Source organism: Camelus bactrianus, chromosome 15, assembly GCF_048773025.1.
Source record: "Camelus bactrianus isolate YW-2024 breed Bactrian camel chromosome 15, ASM4877302v1, whole genome shotgun sequence".
NCBI lineage: Eukaryota > Metazoa > Chordata > Mammalia > Artiodactyla > Camelidae > Camelus > Camelus bactrianus.
The window spans coordinates 46,424,566-46,441,584 of record NC_133553.1 but is presented as its reverse complement, the minus strand read 5'-3'; the positions used below and the strand labels follow the sequence as shown (position 1 = coordinate 46,441,584).

The window sequence follows — 17,019 nt, the reverse complement described above, 5'->3', positions numbered from 1 at the left end:
GTAGAAAATTAATGTAGAAAAGCACACAAATCATAACTGTATTGTTAGGTTAGCTTTCCCAAAGTGAAACCTTCGAGGTCAGAAATAGAACATCAACAGTATCCCAGAAGCCCCACTCCTGTGCTTTTTTTTTTTTTGTCTTTTCACTACTCACTGTTTTGTTCAAAGGTGATCATTATCTGACTTTTAACACCATGGGTTCATTTTGCCCATATGGAACTTTTGCATAGAATTATAGTTTGTAATCTATTGCCTCTGGCTTCTAACACTCAGCATTGATGAAATTCATCCATGCTCTTGCGTGTTGGCAGTTTATTTCATTGCTGCAGCGTATTCCATTTTATAAATATACCATAACTTATTTGTCCAGTCTACTGGTGACAGACATTTGGGTTATTTTTAGTCTCAGGCCATTGGGAATCATGCTGCTGAATGTACTTCCTTCTGCCCGTCCTGCAGGACAAATGAACTCAGTTCTCTTGGGTGTTTCTGTGAGTAGACTAGTTGGGTGAGAGAAGATGCTTTATGTTCGGCTCCCCTAAGCAGCCGTAGCAGTTTACACCTCCACCAGTGCTGTATGAGAGCCCCAGCTGCTTCACATCCTCTCCGGGGCTTGGTGTTGACAGCTGTTTTCAACGCTGGCCTTTCTGGTGGGTGTCTAAGTGGTTTCTCATTGTGGTTTTAATTTCATTCTGATGGCTACTGAGTTTGGGCTCCATTTTGTTTTCATTGGCCATAAAAACTTTTGTGAAGTGTCTATCCAAGTCTTTTGTTCATTTTCCTATTGCTTTCAAAATTGATTTGAGGAGTTCTTTATATATCCCAGACGTGAGTTTTTTGATCAGAAGTAAATATTGCAGATGTGGTCTCCCATTCTGTAGATTGCCTTTTCATGTCCAAGAAGTCTTGCCTACTTTGAGGTCATGAAGATATTCTTCTGTCTTACCTTCTGGAAACTGTATCTTTCACATTTAGATCTCTATTCTACCTGGACATTCTATTTTTTTAATTAAAAAATTTTTATTGAAATGTAGTCGATTTACAATGTTGTGTTAGTTTCTAGTGTACAGCATAGTGATTCAGTTACACATGCTCCTTTTCATATTTTTCACTATAGACTATTATAAGATATTGAATATAGTGCTATACAGTAGGACCTTTTTGTTTATCTGTTTTTATATATAGTAGTTAGTATCCACCTGGAAATTTTAAATTTGGTGTGAAGTAGCAGCTAAGAATATAATTTTTCCCCCATATGGATATCTCATTGACTTGGTACATTTTTTGAAACGACTGTCCTTTTCTCATTGCTGTGGAGTGCTCCCTTCATCATGGAGTGCGTGTCCATCTATGAGTCAGTCAGTTTCTGGACTGTCTTTTCTATTTTACTGATCTGTTTGTCTTTCCTTATACAACGCCACACTGTCATCATTTTTGCGACTTTAAAATAAGTTTTGATATCCGGTAGTATAAATCGTCCAACTTTATTCCTCAGTTTTGTTTTGGATGCTCTTGGTCTTAGCATTTCCACCTAAATTTCAAAATGTTTTTCAGACTACAAACACACATTTATACATAAACTAAATTCTGTGTTCTGATTGGGACTGTATTTAATTCATAGCTGAATGTGAGACAAAGTGAAATCTTAGATATATTTACCTTTCCAATCCAAGAATGTGAGATAGCCCTTGATTTATTTTAGTATTTTATTTTTCTCAATATTTTTTAAGTGTTATATTTAGCACTTGTGTACATCTTTTAGATCTATTCTTGGATATTTTGTTTTATTGATTTAGTATGTGTCATTTAAAATGTAACTCTTCAGTTATTTGTTGATAAATAAAAATAGTTGATTTTTATATATTGTCTTTGAATTTGGTAATCTTGCTAAATTTGCTAAAAACATAATGATTTATCTTAAGATTCATTTGCATTTGTATGTACATAATCAGGCAGACAGTAAATAATGGCAGGATTTGGGTGTTTTTTTTTCTAATCCTCATACTTTTTATTGACTTGTTTATTGTACTGGGTAGGTCCTCTGGTGTAATGTTGAATAGAAGTGATGGGCAGTTGGCATCTTTATCTTGTTTCTCTCAGGAGGAAAGCTTTTACTGTTAGTGTTGATTGCATAATTGTGAATGATGTTTGTTGTAAGTTTTTAATTAAAACCCTTTATCACACTGAGGAAGTTACTCTCTATTCCTTGTATGCTAAGGGTTCTTTTTTTTCCTTAATAATGCATTTCAAATTTTATCAGCTATCTTTCTGAATCTATTGAGTTTTTTCTTTAGTTAGCACATTAAATTACATTGATCAATAATTCAGTGTTAAATTAGCTTTGTCTTCCTATAAGAAACCCAGCTTGCTCACAATGCATCTTCCTTCCGTATATGGCCGGGTTTGATTGGGTTATATTCTGTTGAAGGTATTTGAATTGATCTTTGTGAAAGAGACTGGCATCCTGCAAGTTTTCTTTCTTGTTAAATGTTTGTCAGGCTTTGATATCAAGGGTGTGTTGTCCTCATAAAGGAGTTTAAAGTCTTTCCTCTGTTCGCTAAATGTGTTTGAGAAAGAGCGATCTTTCTCAAATATCTGGGGGGATTGAATGGTGAAGCCATCTGGAACTGAAGTTTTCTTCGTGGCAAAGTTTTATTTAAGGATTCAGTTTCCTTTAATAAGTATGGAACTATTCATATTTTCTATTCCTTCTTGTGTCAGTAATTTTGAAAGAAGCTAATCTATTTCATCTAGTTTAATGACAAAGTTTTTTCTAATATTCTTTTATAATCTTTAATTTTATTTTCTGATATCAGAGTTAATATCTACTATCCCGTTTTCCTGATACATCTTGCTAGATGTTTATAAATTTTATTAATCTTTTCAAAGATTAATAAAACGTTTGCTCTGTTGATTTTCTCTATTTTACATTTGTTTTCTCTTTATTTCTTTCATGCTTATTATTTCCTTATTTCTTTTTTCTTTTAGGTTTAATTTGCTGTTTGTTTTCTAAATTCTTAACGCAAATACTTATATCATTAGTTTTCATCGCTTCTTTTCTAATATGATCATTTAAGGCTGTACATTTCCCTTTCATCACGACTTTAACTGAATCTCAGAAGCTTTGATATATTACTTTAATTAATACTTTGAATATGTTCTAATTTCCAATGTGATTTTTTTTTTGACCCATGGGTAATTCAGAAGCATACTGCTTAAAATTCAACATGTGATTATTAAACTTGCGCTTGGTTACTGATTTCTAGTTTAATTTCACTGTGGTCAGGAATATACTCTGAGTCATTTTAAAACTTTGAAATGTGTTAAGGCTTGTTTAGCACTAATTCTGTGACCTCTAGCACCTGGCCAATTTTTGTAAATTCCCAGTTGTTGGGCACAGGGTTCTGCATATGTCAATTAGGTCTTATTTCTTAATTGTATACTCCAATCTTTTATATTCTTATATACTTTATTTTTTATTGAGATATAATTTACGTGCCGTAATATTTACCATTTTAAAGTGTACAATTCAGTGGTTTTCAGTATATTAACAAAATTGTGCAACCATCACCACTATCTAATTTCAGAACATTTCATCACCCTAAAAAGAAACTTTCCCCATTCCTCCAGCCCTTGGCAACCACTAATTTACTTTCTGTATCTCCATAGACATTCTAGACATTTCATATAAGTGGGATCATAGAATACGTGGTCTTTTGGGTTTGGCATCTTTTGCTTACCATGGTGTTTTCACGCTGTAGCATATATCAGTACTTCATGACTGTATATGGCTGAAACATAGTCCATTATATAGATATACCACATCTTGTTTATACATTCATCAGCTGATGGGCATTTGGGTTGTTTCCACTTTTTGGCTCTTATGAATAATGCTGCTATAAACATTTGTGTATAAGTTTTTGTGTGAACATACGTTTTCAGTTCTCTTGGGTATATACCTAGGAGTGGAATTGCAGGGTCATATAATAATTCTATATTTTGAGGAACTTCCAGATTGTTTTGCAAAGAGCTGTAAAATTTTACATTCCCACCAGAAATGTATGAAGGGGACAACTTCTCCACATCTTCACCAGCACTTGTTGTTCTGGCTTTTAGATTTTAGCTGTCCTAGTGGTGTGTAAAGTGGCCTCTCATTGTGGTTTTGACTTGCACCTCCCTAATGACTAGAGACCTTGAGCATCTTTTTATACATTTATAGACCATGTGTATATCTTTTTTGGAGAAATGGCTAAAATCTTCTGCCCATTTTTAATTGACTTATTTTCTTTTAATTGTTGAATTGTAAATATCCTTTATATATGCTCAAATTAGTCCCTTATCAAATATATAATTTGCAAGTATTTTCTCCCATTTTGTGGGTCATCTTTCCACTTTCTTGATCCTTTTTTACTTTTTTCCTGTTTGTTATATCAGTCATTGAGAGGTGTGTTAAAATTACCAACTATTATGATAGGTTTTTCTACTTTTTCTTGTAGTGGTATCCATTTCTGAGGCTTAGTAGGTGCATACAAACGTAGAAGTATCTTTCTGTTGCATTGACACTTTTATTATTATGAAATGTCCCTCTTTATTTTAGTAATGCTTCTTCCTTAAAGTCTTCCTAGCTGATATTGATATGGTACACCAGCTTTTTTTGTTTAGTGTTTGTCCTTTTACATCCTCCTATCTATATTCTTTTTTAGAAGTCACATTCCTCTAAGCAGGTGATATTTATTTTTAAAATCCAGTCTGATGTTTTTAATTGAAATACTTAACCTATTTATATTTTATGTAATTACTGATATATTTAGATTGAAATCTAGCATCTTATTTGTTTTCTATCTGTCCCACTTATCCTATGTTCACTTTTCTGTCCTTGTTTTGGTCTTCTTTTGGAATAATCACATTTTTTAAAACAATTCCATTTCCCTGCTCTATCAACCTGTGAGTTACACAATGTTTTATAGTTCTAGTGATTGCCCTCATGATTAAAACATGCATCCTTGATTTATTAAAGTCTAATATAAATTAGTACATTTACCACTCCCTCCTAGACAATGTAGAGACTAAAAGTCATTTAACTCCATTTACCCCTTCCACCTTTTCTACTATTGCTTTCCTGTACATTCATTCCACATTTATTTAAAACCCCACAATATATTATCATTGTTATTATTTAACAGTCAGTATTCACTTAGATTTACTCATTTATCTTTTTCTTTGCTTTTCATTTCCTCCTGCATTTCTTTTTTTTTCTGGCATCATTTTTTTGAATTAAATTTTTAAAAATTGTTTTAGGCTTACAGAAAAATTGCAGCGGCAGTATAGAGGATTACCATTTACCCTGTAGCCACTTTCCCCTATTATTAACATCTTACATTAGTATTATGTATTTCTTACAATTAATGAATTAATACTGATGCATCAGTATTAACTATAAAGTACATAGTTTATTCAAATTCCCTTAGTTTTTACCTAATGGGCTTCTTTCCCATCCAAGAAACCACATTGTATTTAATTGTCTCATCTCTTTAGGCTCCTCTGGGCTGTGACAGTGTCTGAAGTTTACTTGTGTTTGATGACCTTGCCAGTTTTGAGCAATAGTGGTGAGGTATTTTGTAGACCGTCCTTCAGTTGGTATTTGTCTGATGTTTTTATGTGATTAGACTGGTGTTACAGGTTCTTGAGAAGAACCACAGAGGTAAAGTGTTATTTTTATCCTATCATGTCGAGGGCACCTACAATTAACAAGCCCCTCAAAATCTGGATCTGCCCCCAAGGCAGGTAACTATTCCTGCTGATCATTCCAAGAAATGAGCACATGTCCCTGAGACAGGATGAGAAAGGAGTTGTTGCCTGGATGTTTCCTCAAGGAGGCGCAAGGTGTGAGCTTCCTTTAAAGACATGCCTTTTCTTTACAACATAATCCTGAGATGTAAGCCAGCTATTTCGTCTAGGGCTCATCCAGAGAAACCACAGCTGTTCTGACACTGGGGGAAAAACTGGCTGTGCTGGGCGGAGAGATAGGGTGCTGGTTTCCACCACAGTCACACCTTCCATAGGGGTTCTTAAGGGCAATTTTGACACAGGTGGGTTTTGCTTTACTCACTGACTTCAGATGTGGCTCTACAGTATCTCCCAAAGAGAAGCAGTAGTTCTTAGAGACCATGCACTATAAATCCATATTAAGGAAAAATACTTTAAAATTTTAAATTGACATAATTTGCACTTTCTTTTGCCCAGACAGGAGATAACACTCAAGGGGCAAGGTCAGTGTCCCTCTGCCCATCCTGGGTTCCGTTGGGCCATCTGTGCCTGACGGTCAGCCTTTATCTACACAAAGGCCTGAACAAAGTTGTGGAAGTGTAGTTTGTCTTTGCCAGATACCCTTCAATGGCATTATCCTCCACATGGCTTTCTTGGGTGATCGGAGTAAAGATACTATTTCCTGTTGTGCTGAGCAAGCAAACGCCGACATACCAGGGGAGGAGTGAGGTTTGCTTTTGAGTTTACTTACATTGAGCTGAGCTCTGTTTTCTCAACCTCCAGGCCGAGTTCTATCCTGTGGGCCACCCAGAAAAACTCTACACACTGTGCTTCTCCAGATACTTGAAGGTGGCTTTCGAGCTCCCCCAGATATTATTTCCTCCAGGACAAAGTGTCTCGGCCTCTCCAGTCAGTTGTGCTGCGGCTGCGAGTCCCATCACCATGTTAGTCATGCTGTTTTGTACAAATTCCTGTTTAACTGTATCTCTTTCAGAGAACAGTGCCCAGAGTGGGACAGAACATGTTGGGGTTGCTGCCTAGCTCGTGGTAGTGTAGAACTGTCAAGCCCAAGGGCCTCAGCACAGGCCAGCAAGGTTGGTGCCTGCCCTCTGGGTCCCCAGAATGCGGGGTGGTGGGGCATACTCCACCCTCACAGCAGCGGCTGCCTGGGCAGCACAGCGGCGGCCCCACATTGTCAGCAGCAGAGGGAGCAGACGCACATGCCCTGGGCTTCCCACACCCGTCGGGCCAACCTGCCCCCGTCTGAGTCACGTCTCTCATCCAGATTTGAATCTTTAGTTGGAGCCCTGCCTTGGCCTTTAAGCAAGGCCCCCAGAACAATGTCAGTGTTCATGCCCAGCTGCCCTCGCCTCAGCCAGGCTAATGAGGACGAGAAAACATCCCTTTGTTTCAGACCAGTGGGTCCTCCAACCACACTTTCTTCCTTTGTTCCTGCCAGTGCACAGGGTTTAAAACCAAGATCCCAAATGGCTCCCCCTGGCCACCCTCCCACCTGCCCCAGGAAGCTACAAGCCCACCTTACGGTCAATGAGTGCACTCAGACGACAGTGCCCAGGTGCTGCAGGATATGAGGAAGGCCTAGAAAGTTCCATGGACATGGCGGAGGAGCTGTTGTGCCTCCCTGCCGTGCCATGGCCTCCCGCCCCCAGCTTTCTGACTTGAACCTCTAAGAGACCCTCAGGGTGATAGACCACCTTTCGCTCTCTTCTCCTCAGTCACCAGTGGCAGACCAAAGCCTCCAGGCCATCTGTCGCTGCCAGGCCCTTGTCCCTAGACAGTCCTGCACATCCATCGTTCTCTCCCATCTCCCACCCTCCGACCCCTCCATGCAGCCTCTGGAACTCTGACGCCAGCCACTTCCTAGGTACCTGTCTCTTCTCTGAACGTGCCTTCACCTTCCCCTTTAACTGGAGTCGGGCTCTCTCCTACCGGCCCTGCCCGCACAGCCCACAGGAGGAGGCTCGTTTCTCACTCCTACAGGCAGGTATCAGGCAGGGCCTGGAGGTGGCGGGGCTCCTCCTAGCTTCACGATGCTGCTTCCAAACCGCTTCCCCTCCCTTTTCCTTCCCACTCATGTCACTGGACTCTTGCTTCTCGTAACGCTGTCCACCTCGGCCTCTGGTCACTCCTCCTGAGGTGATTTCAGCTGCCCGCTCATGTCTCTCCTTCATTTCTACGCTCTGTGTCACTGTCACACCCACCACGTCAACCCTGACAACACCCCGACTCCCTATTTCCTCAGACCTTCTCTGTTATTCTAGCTTCCTCGGAAATTGCAATTTTTGCTTTTATTTTTAAAAGTTTTAAATTTACATGCAGTGAAATTCTTTAAATTTACATCCAGTGAAAGTCTGGTGTACGGTTCTGTGATTTTTCCACATGCAGAGAGTCTGGAAACCACCACCAGACAGGACGCAGAACAATTCCAGTACTCCCAGGGCGCCCCCGGGCTTTGGATTCAAACTTCCCCCACCTCGACCCCCCACTGGCAACCAATAATCTGTTCTCTGCTCCCTGCTTTTTGCCTTTTCCAGAATGTCACGTACATGGAATTACTTAGAATGAACCTTTTGATACTGGCTTCTTTCACGCAACACAGTACCTTTTGCAGTCCATCCATGTTGCTGCCGTGTGGCACTTTTGATTGCTGAATTGTCTTCCGTTGTATGGATGAATTATATAGTTTTTTATTTTTTTAAATCCATACCTCTGCTGAAGGATATTTGGATTGTTTCCAGTTCTTGGTGATTACAAATAATGCTGCTATAAACATTTGTAGGCAGATTTTGTGTGAACTTAAATGTTTTACATCTTTAAGATAAATATCTAGACGCGGTATTGTTGGGTCATACGTAAGTTTATATGACATCTCTGTTTTAAGTTTCCTCTCCTCCCCATGACTGTCTGCTTGGTTCTCTTTCTCTGTTCCTCACTCTGACACCTCTCTGACCTCATTCAGATCTCTAATTCACTGAGCCTGCCTTTTTACATTGGCCATCAGCCTCTTCATCTTTTTTCTTTCTTTCTCACACGACTTGGTTTTCACAGTCCATCATAATAGGCATTCCCTCAGAAACATGCCTAACTCTCTCTAACATACCATCCCAGCTGAACCCCCCAACCTGGGAAACTGCCACCCATTCTGCCTTCATTAAGCAGAAAAATATGTTTGGAGAAAAACACACAACTGTGCCAATGGGTCAGTTTATGACCAAAATCTCATTTGAGCATCCAGTAACAAACAGTCTGACCTCCTAAAATGACACTTCTCCTTCCTCAAAACTCTGACAGCCTCTCCCTTTCTCTCAGCTGATGGTCTTGCCTGTAATGCCGCTGAGAAAAATAGAAACCATTAGATTAGAGGTTGTTCATCATCTTCCCACTACCAGTTGCACCTGGAAGACTGCATCCTTACTCTAGTGTCTGCCCCCCTCCTATAAAGCGATGGACTTTCCATGCTTTTATCCATGGCCAAGCCCTTCATGGTGTGCAGGACCCCATTCGTGCTCATCCCACCTTCTCAATGACGTTGTCCTCCGATAATCCCTTCTCTTTCCTGCCATCATCAATTTCTCCCTCTGCCATCACCATACAAACATTCCCTAATACAGCTCATCTCCAAAAATAATTTTCCCTAAACAATCAGTAATTTACAGTGGAGAAACCTGACAGATCTTACCTCCACCGAATGATTAAGATGAACATCAACAGCCATAAGTCACACGGATAGTATGTACCCTCGATGTGAAGGGATGGCAGTGACCCTTGACCTCTGTGGTCTTCCTCCCCAAAACCTATAGTCTCTGTCTAACCATGAGAAAAACGTCAGACAAATCCAAATTGAAGGATGCTGTTCTATAAGAATATCTGACCAGCATTCCTCAAAACTGTCAAGGTTGTCAACGGTGTGGAAAGTCTGAATAACTATTATAATGGACCATGAAAACTCTGACCATCTAGGGAACCTAAGGATATATGACAATTCAACATAATGTGGTATCTTGGATGGGATCCTGGAACAGAAAAAAAAATTAGGTGAAAACTAAAGTCTGGCTAAATTACAGACATTAGATAATAAAAACATACCAGTATTGGTTCCTTGGTTATGACATATGTACCAAAGTAAAGTCAGCTATAGAGGGAACTGGGTGCAGAAAGTCTCTATAATATTCTTGAAACTTTTCTGTAAATCTAAAATTATTCTAAAAAAATTCATTAATTTTTTTTCAAACTTCCCTGACCCCTTCCTCCAGCTCCATTCCATTCCTCTGCTTCCCTTCGTAGGGAAAGTTCTTTTTTTTTTTGTATATGTATTTTATTGAAATATAGTCAGTTTACAATGTTGTCAATTTCTGGCATATAGCACAATGTTTCAGTCATACATGAACATACATATATTCCATTTTTGTATTCTTTTTCACCATAAGTTACTACAAGATGTCAACTATAGTTCCTTGTGCTAATAGAGCATGAACTTGTTGTTTATCCCTTCTATACATATTAGTTAGTATCTGCAAATCTCTAACTCCCAATTTATCCCCTCCTATCCCCACCCCCGTAATCGCAAGTTTGTTTTCTATGTCTGAGAGTCTTTTTCTGTTTTGCAAATAAGTTCATTTGTCTTTTTTTTTTTTTTTTTTAGTTTCTCCATATAAGTGATATCATAAGGTTTTTTTTTTTTTCTCTTTCTGGCTTATTTCACTTAGAATGACAGTCTCGAGGTCCATCCATGTTGCTTCAAATGGCATTATTATTTTTTATGGCTGAGTAGTATTTCATTGTATAAATATATCACAACTTTATCCAGTCATCAGTCGATGGACATTCAGGTTGTTTTCATGTCTTGGCTGTTGTAAACAGTGCTACTATGAACATTAGGGTGCAGGCGTCTTTTTGAATTAAGATTCCCTCCGGGTATATGCCCAGGAGTGGGATTGCTGGATCACGTGGTAAGTCTATTTTTAGTCTTTTAAGGAATTTCCGTACTGTTTTCCATAAGGGCTGCACCAAACTACGTTCCTACCAGCAGTGTAGGAGGCTCCATAGGGAAAGTTCTTGAATGAGTTGTGTGTTGCTGTGGTCTCCATGCTTTTGCCCCCGCCAGCTCATTCCTCCGTCCACTCCCTTCAAGCTCCTGTCCTTAGCTCTCCACCAAAATTGCTCTAGTCAAGGTCAATGATGATCTCCATGTTGCTAAACCCCAGAGCCAATTTTTCCTCCTTATTTTACCTGGGCTTTTCAGTCTAGTATTCCTGCTTCCTGAAACACCCTCTGGTCTCAGCTTTTGGGATACTTTTCGGGAAATCCTGGGTTTTTCCTACTGATTGCTGCTCCCACTCGGCCTCTTTGCTGGCTCCTCTCTCTGACGTCTACCAGCACTGGCTCTGGGCTCTATCTCAGGGCTCTACTGTTTTGCTCTTATCTCATAGGTATATTTCATCCAGTCTCGTGGGGTTAATTAAGTAGAGTTTACCTACTCCAGCCTCAACCCTCCGACGTAGGGACTGTTATCACGCTCCCTTCACAGGAAAGCAGGCAGCCTGTCCAGCATGAAGGGGCTGCCCCACGATTACACAGCCAGAAGCAGCAGTGCCAGGATTTGAACCCAGGTCTGTCTGACCCCAGGCCTGTGCTGCAAGGGGCCAAGCTGCTCCCCTGCCCTCTCCCTCCACTCCAGCTCCCTGTCCTGTGCTGCTCATTCTGGCTTCATGCCTTTGTCCCCCTTGTCTATGTCTCCTAGAATGACCTCCCCCACCTGCCCTCTGCAATCCCCTCCTCTCCCAGGTCTGGGTGGGTGGGTGTGGGGGGATTCTCCACTCCTGAGGCTCAGGCTGATCTGTCCTGGCCTTTTCTGGACGCCCCCAGGACCTGCAGTCTGCCCTAGAGTAACTGAGGGCCCATTTGCATCTATAAGGTTCAGGCTTTCTGAACCCAAGATGGGGGTCCTTGGCCAAGTACAAGCACACCCTGGGGGACATTGGAGCACGATATCTGAGACAGGGAGTGGCTGGGAAAACGTGGGCCAGGGCCTCTGTCATCACACACCAGCCCATACGTGGCTCTGAGTTATCCGGGATGGCGTCAATTTTGTTTCCTCTACCAGCTGGTAAACTCTTAGAGAGAGACCATGACTTCACCGAGGAAGTATTGCTAAAAGAAAGAAAAAGAGCGAGAGAAAGTGTGTGTGTGTGAGAAAGAGAGGGGTATGGAGGTAGAGGAGAACTTCAAAACCCTTTTCTCCAGGGGCCCAGGAGGCCAAGGAAACGTCAGTCTAGGAGGGAAGGAGTTGGTGTAGTTTCCATCAAGGTCACAGAGAGGCCAAGCAGTTCCCACAGGAGCCACTGAGTTCAAAGGGGTATTTTGAAGAACTGGGTGATGTGATCATGATCATTTTAGGAGAACTGAGAGTGCCCTGAGGGAGGAGCCCTGTGCGTGGCGGGGGCGGCCTGGGCACGGCCGAGCGAGTGAGAGCTGACATCACGGGCAAAGGACCCCCTGGGCTGGGACACAGCCCCTTTCACGTCCGGCGAGTTCGGCCTCAGTGCCTGTGATGCTGGCCTGGGTTCTGCCCCCAGCCCTGCCTCTCACTCATGGTGCGACTGCTGGCAAGTCCACTTTGTCTCCCTGGGCCTCAGTCTCCTCATCTCTAAAATGAAGATGTTGAGAAAAATAAATGATGGGGTTGGGCTACGTCCTTTCTAGGCCCATTTCAGCACCCCAAGTCAGTCTGGGAAAATGCACTGTCTTAGTGGGGCCACCCCTGCCTCAAGAAAGAGCGAGCAGGGTAACCTGGTCACTCTTAGGTGGCCTTCCGATAAAAGTTCCTTTTCACAAAAAGCAAAGGATGGATAGGGGCCCAGGAGAGCAGGGCTGTGGATAGTTGAATCTTTTGTGTTGTGAAGGAAATAGGCTGGCATTGTATCTCCAGTAAAACCCCCAGTTCATCCCCCAACTCCAATTTGAAATGTGCGTCAGAGAACATGCTTTGGGAGAGGGTACATTTTGCTCTGCATGGATCAGGCGGAGCCAGGGCTGGCCCTTCTCCACCAGCTGGGGCTTCTTCCCTCCTCAGCTCCGGGTCTGAGAGTCCCCACCCCCCCAAAGAGAGTCTCCTCATCTGGAGGCTGCCAACCCAGGTAAGCGCTGGGAAGGTGCCACACCCACTCCTCCGGCGTCTGCCCGCCTGGAGGGGGACACATCTAGAGTCAGGAGGAACTCCAGTGGCTGAATTACTGTTTATTTCTATACAGGGGCCCTACCTCTGCCCCTGCACACCTGGCCATATGGGCACAGACCTACTCCTAAGCCACGTACATTTTGAAAAGTGAAATATGAAATTAGGAGCATTTACTCAGAGCCTTCACTGGATCACTTGAGACAAAACATAAAGGCAGCAGGGATGGCTTGTGTGGGGGCCCATGTCTTGCACTTGAGTGCTTTGGAGAAGCTGAGTTCCTCTAATTCATCAGGGACAATGGCCTTGGTGTGCTGCCCTCCAGTTTGTTGGGCTTGGAAGCAAGAGGAGCTCGGACCGCCCTGTACCCCCAAGGGCTGGAGGACACAGTCACAGCCTTTGAGTGGTTAAGGCACCCTGTAGACCCACAGGGCACTGAAGTCACTGGGGGACCAGGAGAGCGTCCACCCACATCTGAGACCTGAACTTGCCAATGCTCTGAGGCAGCTCTGCTCCTGAAGGATGGGCTGGGGCGTATCGTTCACGGAAGAGCTTCAGGAAAAAACAGGTGACGTTTTCAGGACGCCCAAGATGGCGGGCTGAGCCCAGAAAATCCAATCTGAAGGTCCAGTCACCACGTTTGGGAAGAAAAGAGTTGGGAAGAGATGGCAAAGAACCAGAAGGAGGTCTAAAGGTTACAGTAATAAAGACAGGAATGAAAACAGCCCTACCGTACAGTCCACCTCCCAGCAGGCACCGTCCGTGTGAGAGGAAGCAGCACAGCCCAGGCTGGGGTTACGTTTCTTTCCTCCATTAGCAGGCTGTGACTTCCCTGAGCCCCTTGACATGCTCCTCTGTGCAATGGGCGCTCCTGGGACTGCTCAGCTGAGGACCGATGGAGCTAACAAGGTAACATGTGCGCCCACCCTCTGGGGACTGAACTGTCAGGGGAACCAAGTGCGTGATGCTGGGATGCTGGTCCTAGGACTGACAGCTGTGAGCAGAGGCTGCTGCTGGGTACCCCCCCGGCCCCCCAGATCCCCCCATGCACACAGCGCCTGCTCACAAGCAGGCATGATTTGGAACAGTAGAATCTGAATTAGGAACCCATCATGCCCATGTCTGGTGCGGGTTATCACCGTGCTCTGTTTCTGTCCGGGGTTATCTCTGCCCGTCAAGTGCACATTCTACCCGGGAAGGGCCCGCGTGAGCCCCGCCACCTCCACACTGAAGTCCCCTCGGAGCCCCAGGGCCCAGGCTGCCCCTTTCCCTCAGAACCTTCATCCCGAAGTGCACAGTGCGAGCACACAGAGCTAGCACAGCTCTCAAACCACTTCCCGCAGTTTTCTGAAGGCAGGGACCATGACGTCTTTCCTTGGGTCCCCCGCAGAATTCAGAGAAAGGGCCCTGGGGTAGGCAGAAGAATGCATGCAGAAATATGGCCGATGCAACGTGGCTTCCCAGTCCCCGTGGCCAAGTATTAATATTCATCTTTTCTTCCTTCATCCCGCTTCCTGTCAGCTGGTCTCAGTTGCCTCACAAAGACCAGTGTTTGTTTTCTGTAAACTATTTAATAAGTACTTCGCTTTACATGGCTGTAGCCCATGATAAACCCACAGGAAACAAAAGCCACCAGCAGTGGTAGGATCAGAATACTTTAATAAGATATCAGTGTCAAAATACATTTCCTTATAAAGTTAAGCTCCTGTATAGCAATAATGTTGTCAGTAGGAATTTTGACAATATAATAATATTCATGAAATCATTACATTGATAAAGTTAATATGAAGCTTGGAATATTTTTCAGAGTGTTTTAGTAAAACTGCAAGGGAAAAATGCCCTTAATGCTGAGGCAAACACACACAGGAAATCAAACACCAGCGCTTATGTGTCAGTAACCCTTCAAGTTCTGCCGCTGTGCGTGGGGCAGAGCCGTGGTGCTGAAGTATGATTTGGACAACATAGGGACGAGGTAAACTTTTCCTGTATAGCTTAGATTTCTTTTGAAATTTAAATTTTGTTTTTGGCAGTAAGTTTATCCAGGCTTACCCTGTTTTTGTTTTGTGTGTTTCTAGAAACTTCTGCATTGTACCCATGGCAGAGGAGTTCCACCTGGTTGGCATTTCAAAAGCAAACGGTACCGTCCCTCTTACCGTGAGTTACGAGGTGCTCTGAGAACACTGTTTTCAGTGCCTCCTACTTATACTTATGTTCGGGTGACAGACAGACCTCCAGGGAGGGCCCCTGGCATGATTTGGAGGTCTGCCTGCTGCTGCTCCCTGCACCTCGGCCTCGCAGGGCGATCTGCTGGTCGGTCAGGACCAGCAGCCCCCATTCTGCACCCTCTCTCAGTCCTGCTCCACGCACTCCCAGGTGGCGAGCTGGGAGGATGTGGGCTGGATCGCTGCACCATTTCTGAATGCTCACCACCTTTCATGAATTCCCATCTACCCCGTCACGTGGTAGTTCTGGAAATACCCAAGTGTGCCATGTGAAAGACCATTAGAGTCACATAGCTCAGTGCACCTGAAGGGCTAGCAACACAGCTTTAAGAAAAGTTAAAGCACTTCCCCTCCCTTAGATTTGCACCCCCAACCCCCGACCCCATGACGTGCCATCAGACCCTCTTGGCAGTAATAATAATACATACATACATACACAATACATACAGAACGCGAGGAGAAGCCAGCGCGATGCTCCCACTGAGTGATTCCACTGTTTGGATTGTTTGTCACGCCTGTGGCACATCCCAAAAGCAAAGAGCCAACAGAGAGAGACCTTGCGCAGGGTTAGTGCAGGCCCGTGGGAGTACTGTACAGTTCTGCAGTGTCAGCGACACCAGCACAAAGAGGAGGAACAGCTTTAAAAAGCTCTTAAAGTGATTTTGTGAGGCAGGATCCCATTTCCGTTTCTAAGTTTTTAGATATTACAGAGTACCCATATATATGATAAACACTTAACCCAGATATAAATCTTTTTTTAAAAAAAATTCAGTTATGTTTTTGAATAATTATAATTAAAAAAATCCACTGAATGGGGGGGAAAACACCAAACAGTTTAGGAAAAGCCATACTGTGCAACTTTCACAGATAACCATATACAATGGAGTTCACCCTTCACATTGCTTGTTTCCCCCAAAAGTCATATCAAAATTAGAGCAAAGAGTGGCTTCAAAAAAAAAAAAAAAAGACTGAAATTTACAGTATGATTAGTTTTAAACGAGGAAGGTGAAGGGCTGAGAGAGAGGCCACAAACCAAGCTTGGAAGCAAGGTTATTTTCTCTTTGGCAACAACAGCAAAATCTTTTTAGTTCAATGAAGCCAAAGCTTTCCCTACAGGAGAACAAACATACCCCAAACCTGTTAGTATGACTATTGTGTGTGAGACAGAGAGAAAAAGAGACCCGTGAATAGTATAAATTAGAAGGAACTGAAGTTGGGGAAAGAAAAATCTTATACAATTTAAGAACATTTCCATTGACAGAGCAAAACGTAGCAGGTAAAACAACTGTGGTTTTAAAAATATGGATAATACAGTGAGCATCTTCAGAAAAAAGCCACTACCTGGTGACCTAAGCAAGTCTGCCAGGTAAGTATATCTCGTAAAAAGTATGTTGATGTTAGAAATACCTAGTTGCAAAAGATGGATGCAGACCGTGAAGCTGGTGGGACGGCATGGGAAGGGTGCCTGCGGGTGGGAGGCCCTGGCTCAGGTGGCCTGGTCCAGGGCTCTGAGGAGGTCCCCTCCTTGTAGGAGCGTGGAGCTTCCTGGGACAGGAACGTTCACCTCACAGTCATATCTGGTCAGTTCGGGCAGCAGGTAGGGCTCAAACGAGGGTCTGAGCAGCCGGCTTGCCATGCCTGAAAGAAGAGGTGGGACTATGTTTTAAAAGCCCTAAATCAGACATTCAGAAGGGGGTCTAGTCCCTAAGAGGTTGGCAGGGACGAGACAGGTGCTGGTGGAGAGCAAGTCGCATTTCCAGTTTGGAGGACTCAGGGGCACAGGTGGGGCAGCCTTCACCTCACTCTTTCTTCAACGTTGTCTTTCCCAAGTGACCT

General features: G+C 43.2%; 2 protein-coding genes across 11 annotated transcripts in view; one reads left to right on the top strand and one right to left on the bottom strand.

Annotated features, from left to right (window-relative positions):
• Nucleotides 1-14,604, top strand: part of ATP6V1E2 (ATPase H+ transporting V1 subunit E2) — a 126,953-nt gene extending 112,349 nt beyond the window's left edge. For 7 of the 10 annotated variants that reach the window (XR_012498955.1, XR_012498953.1, XR_012498950.1 and 4 more), the window contains one exon: nucleotides 13,038-14,466. The gene's annotated coding sequence lies outside the window, so the exon portion shown is untranslated. Of the gene's footprint in view, nucleotides 1-13,037 lie in introns of all 10 variants that reach the window. The other 3 variants (XR_012498947.1, XR_012498945.1, XR_012498946.1) reach the window with 3 other exon arrangements.
• The window catches only part of EPAS1 (endothelial PAS domain protein 1), an 83,579-nt gene continuing 81,163 nt past the window's right edge, over nucleotides 14,604-17,019 (bottom strand). The window contains exon 16 of the mRNA XM_010967733.3: nucleotides 14,604-16,821. Coding sequence (XP_010966035.2) covers nucleotides 16,670-16,821 — 152 coding nt within the window. The 3' untranslated portion in view covers nucleotides 14,604-16,669. The remainder of the gene's footprint in view (nucleotides 16,822-17,019) is intronic.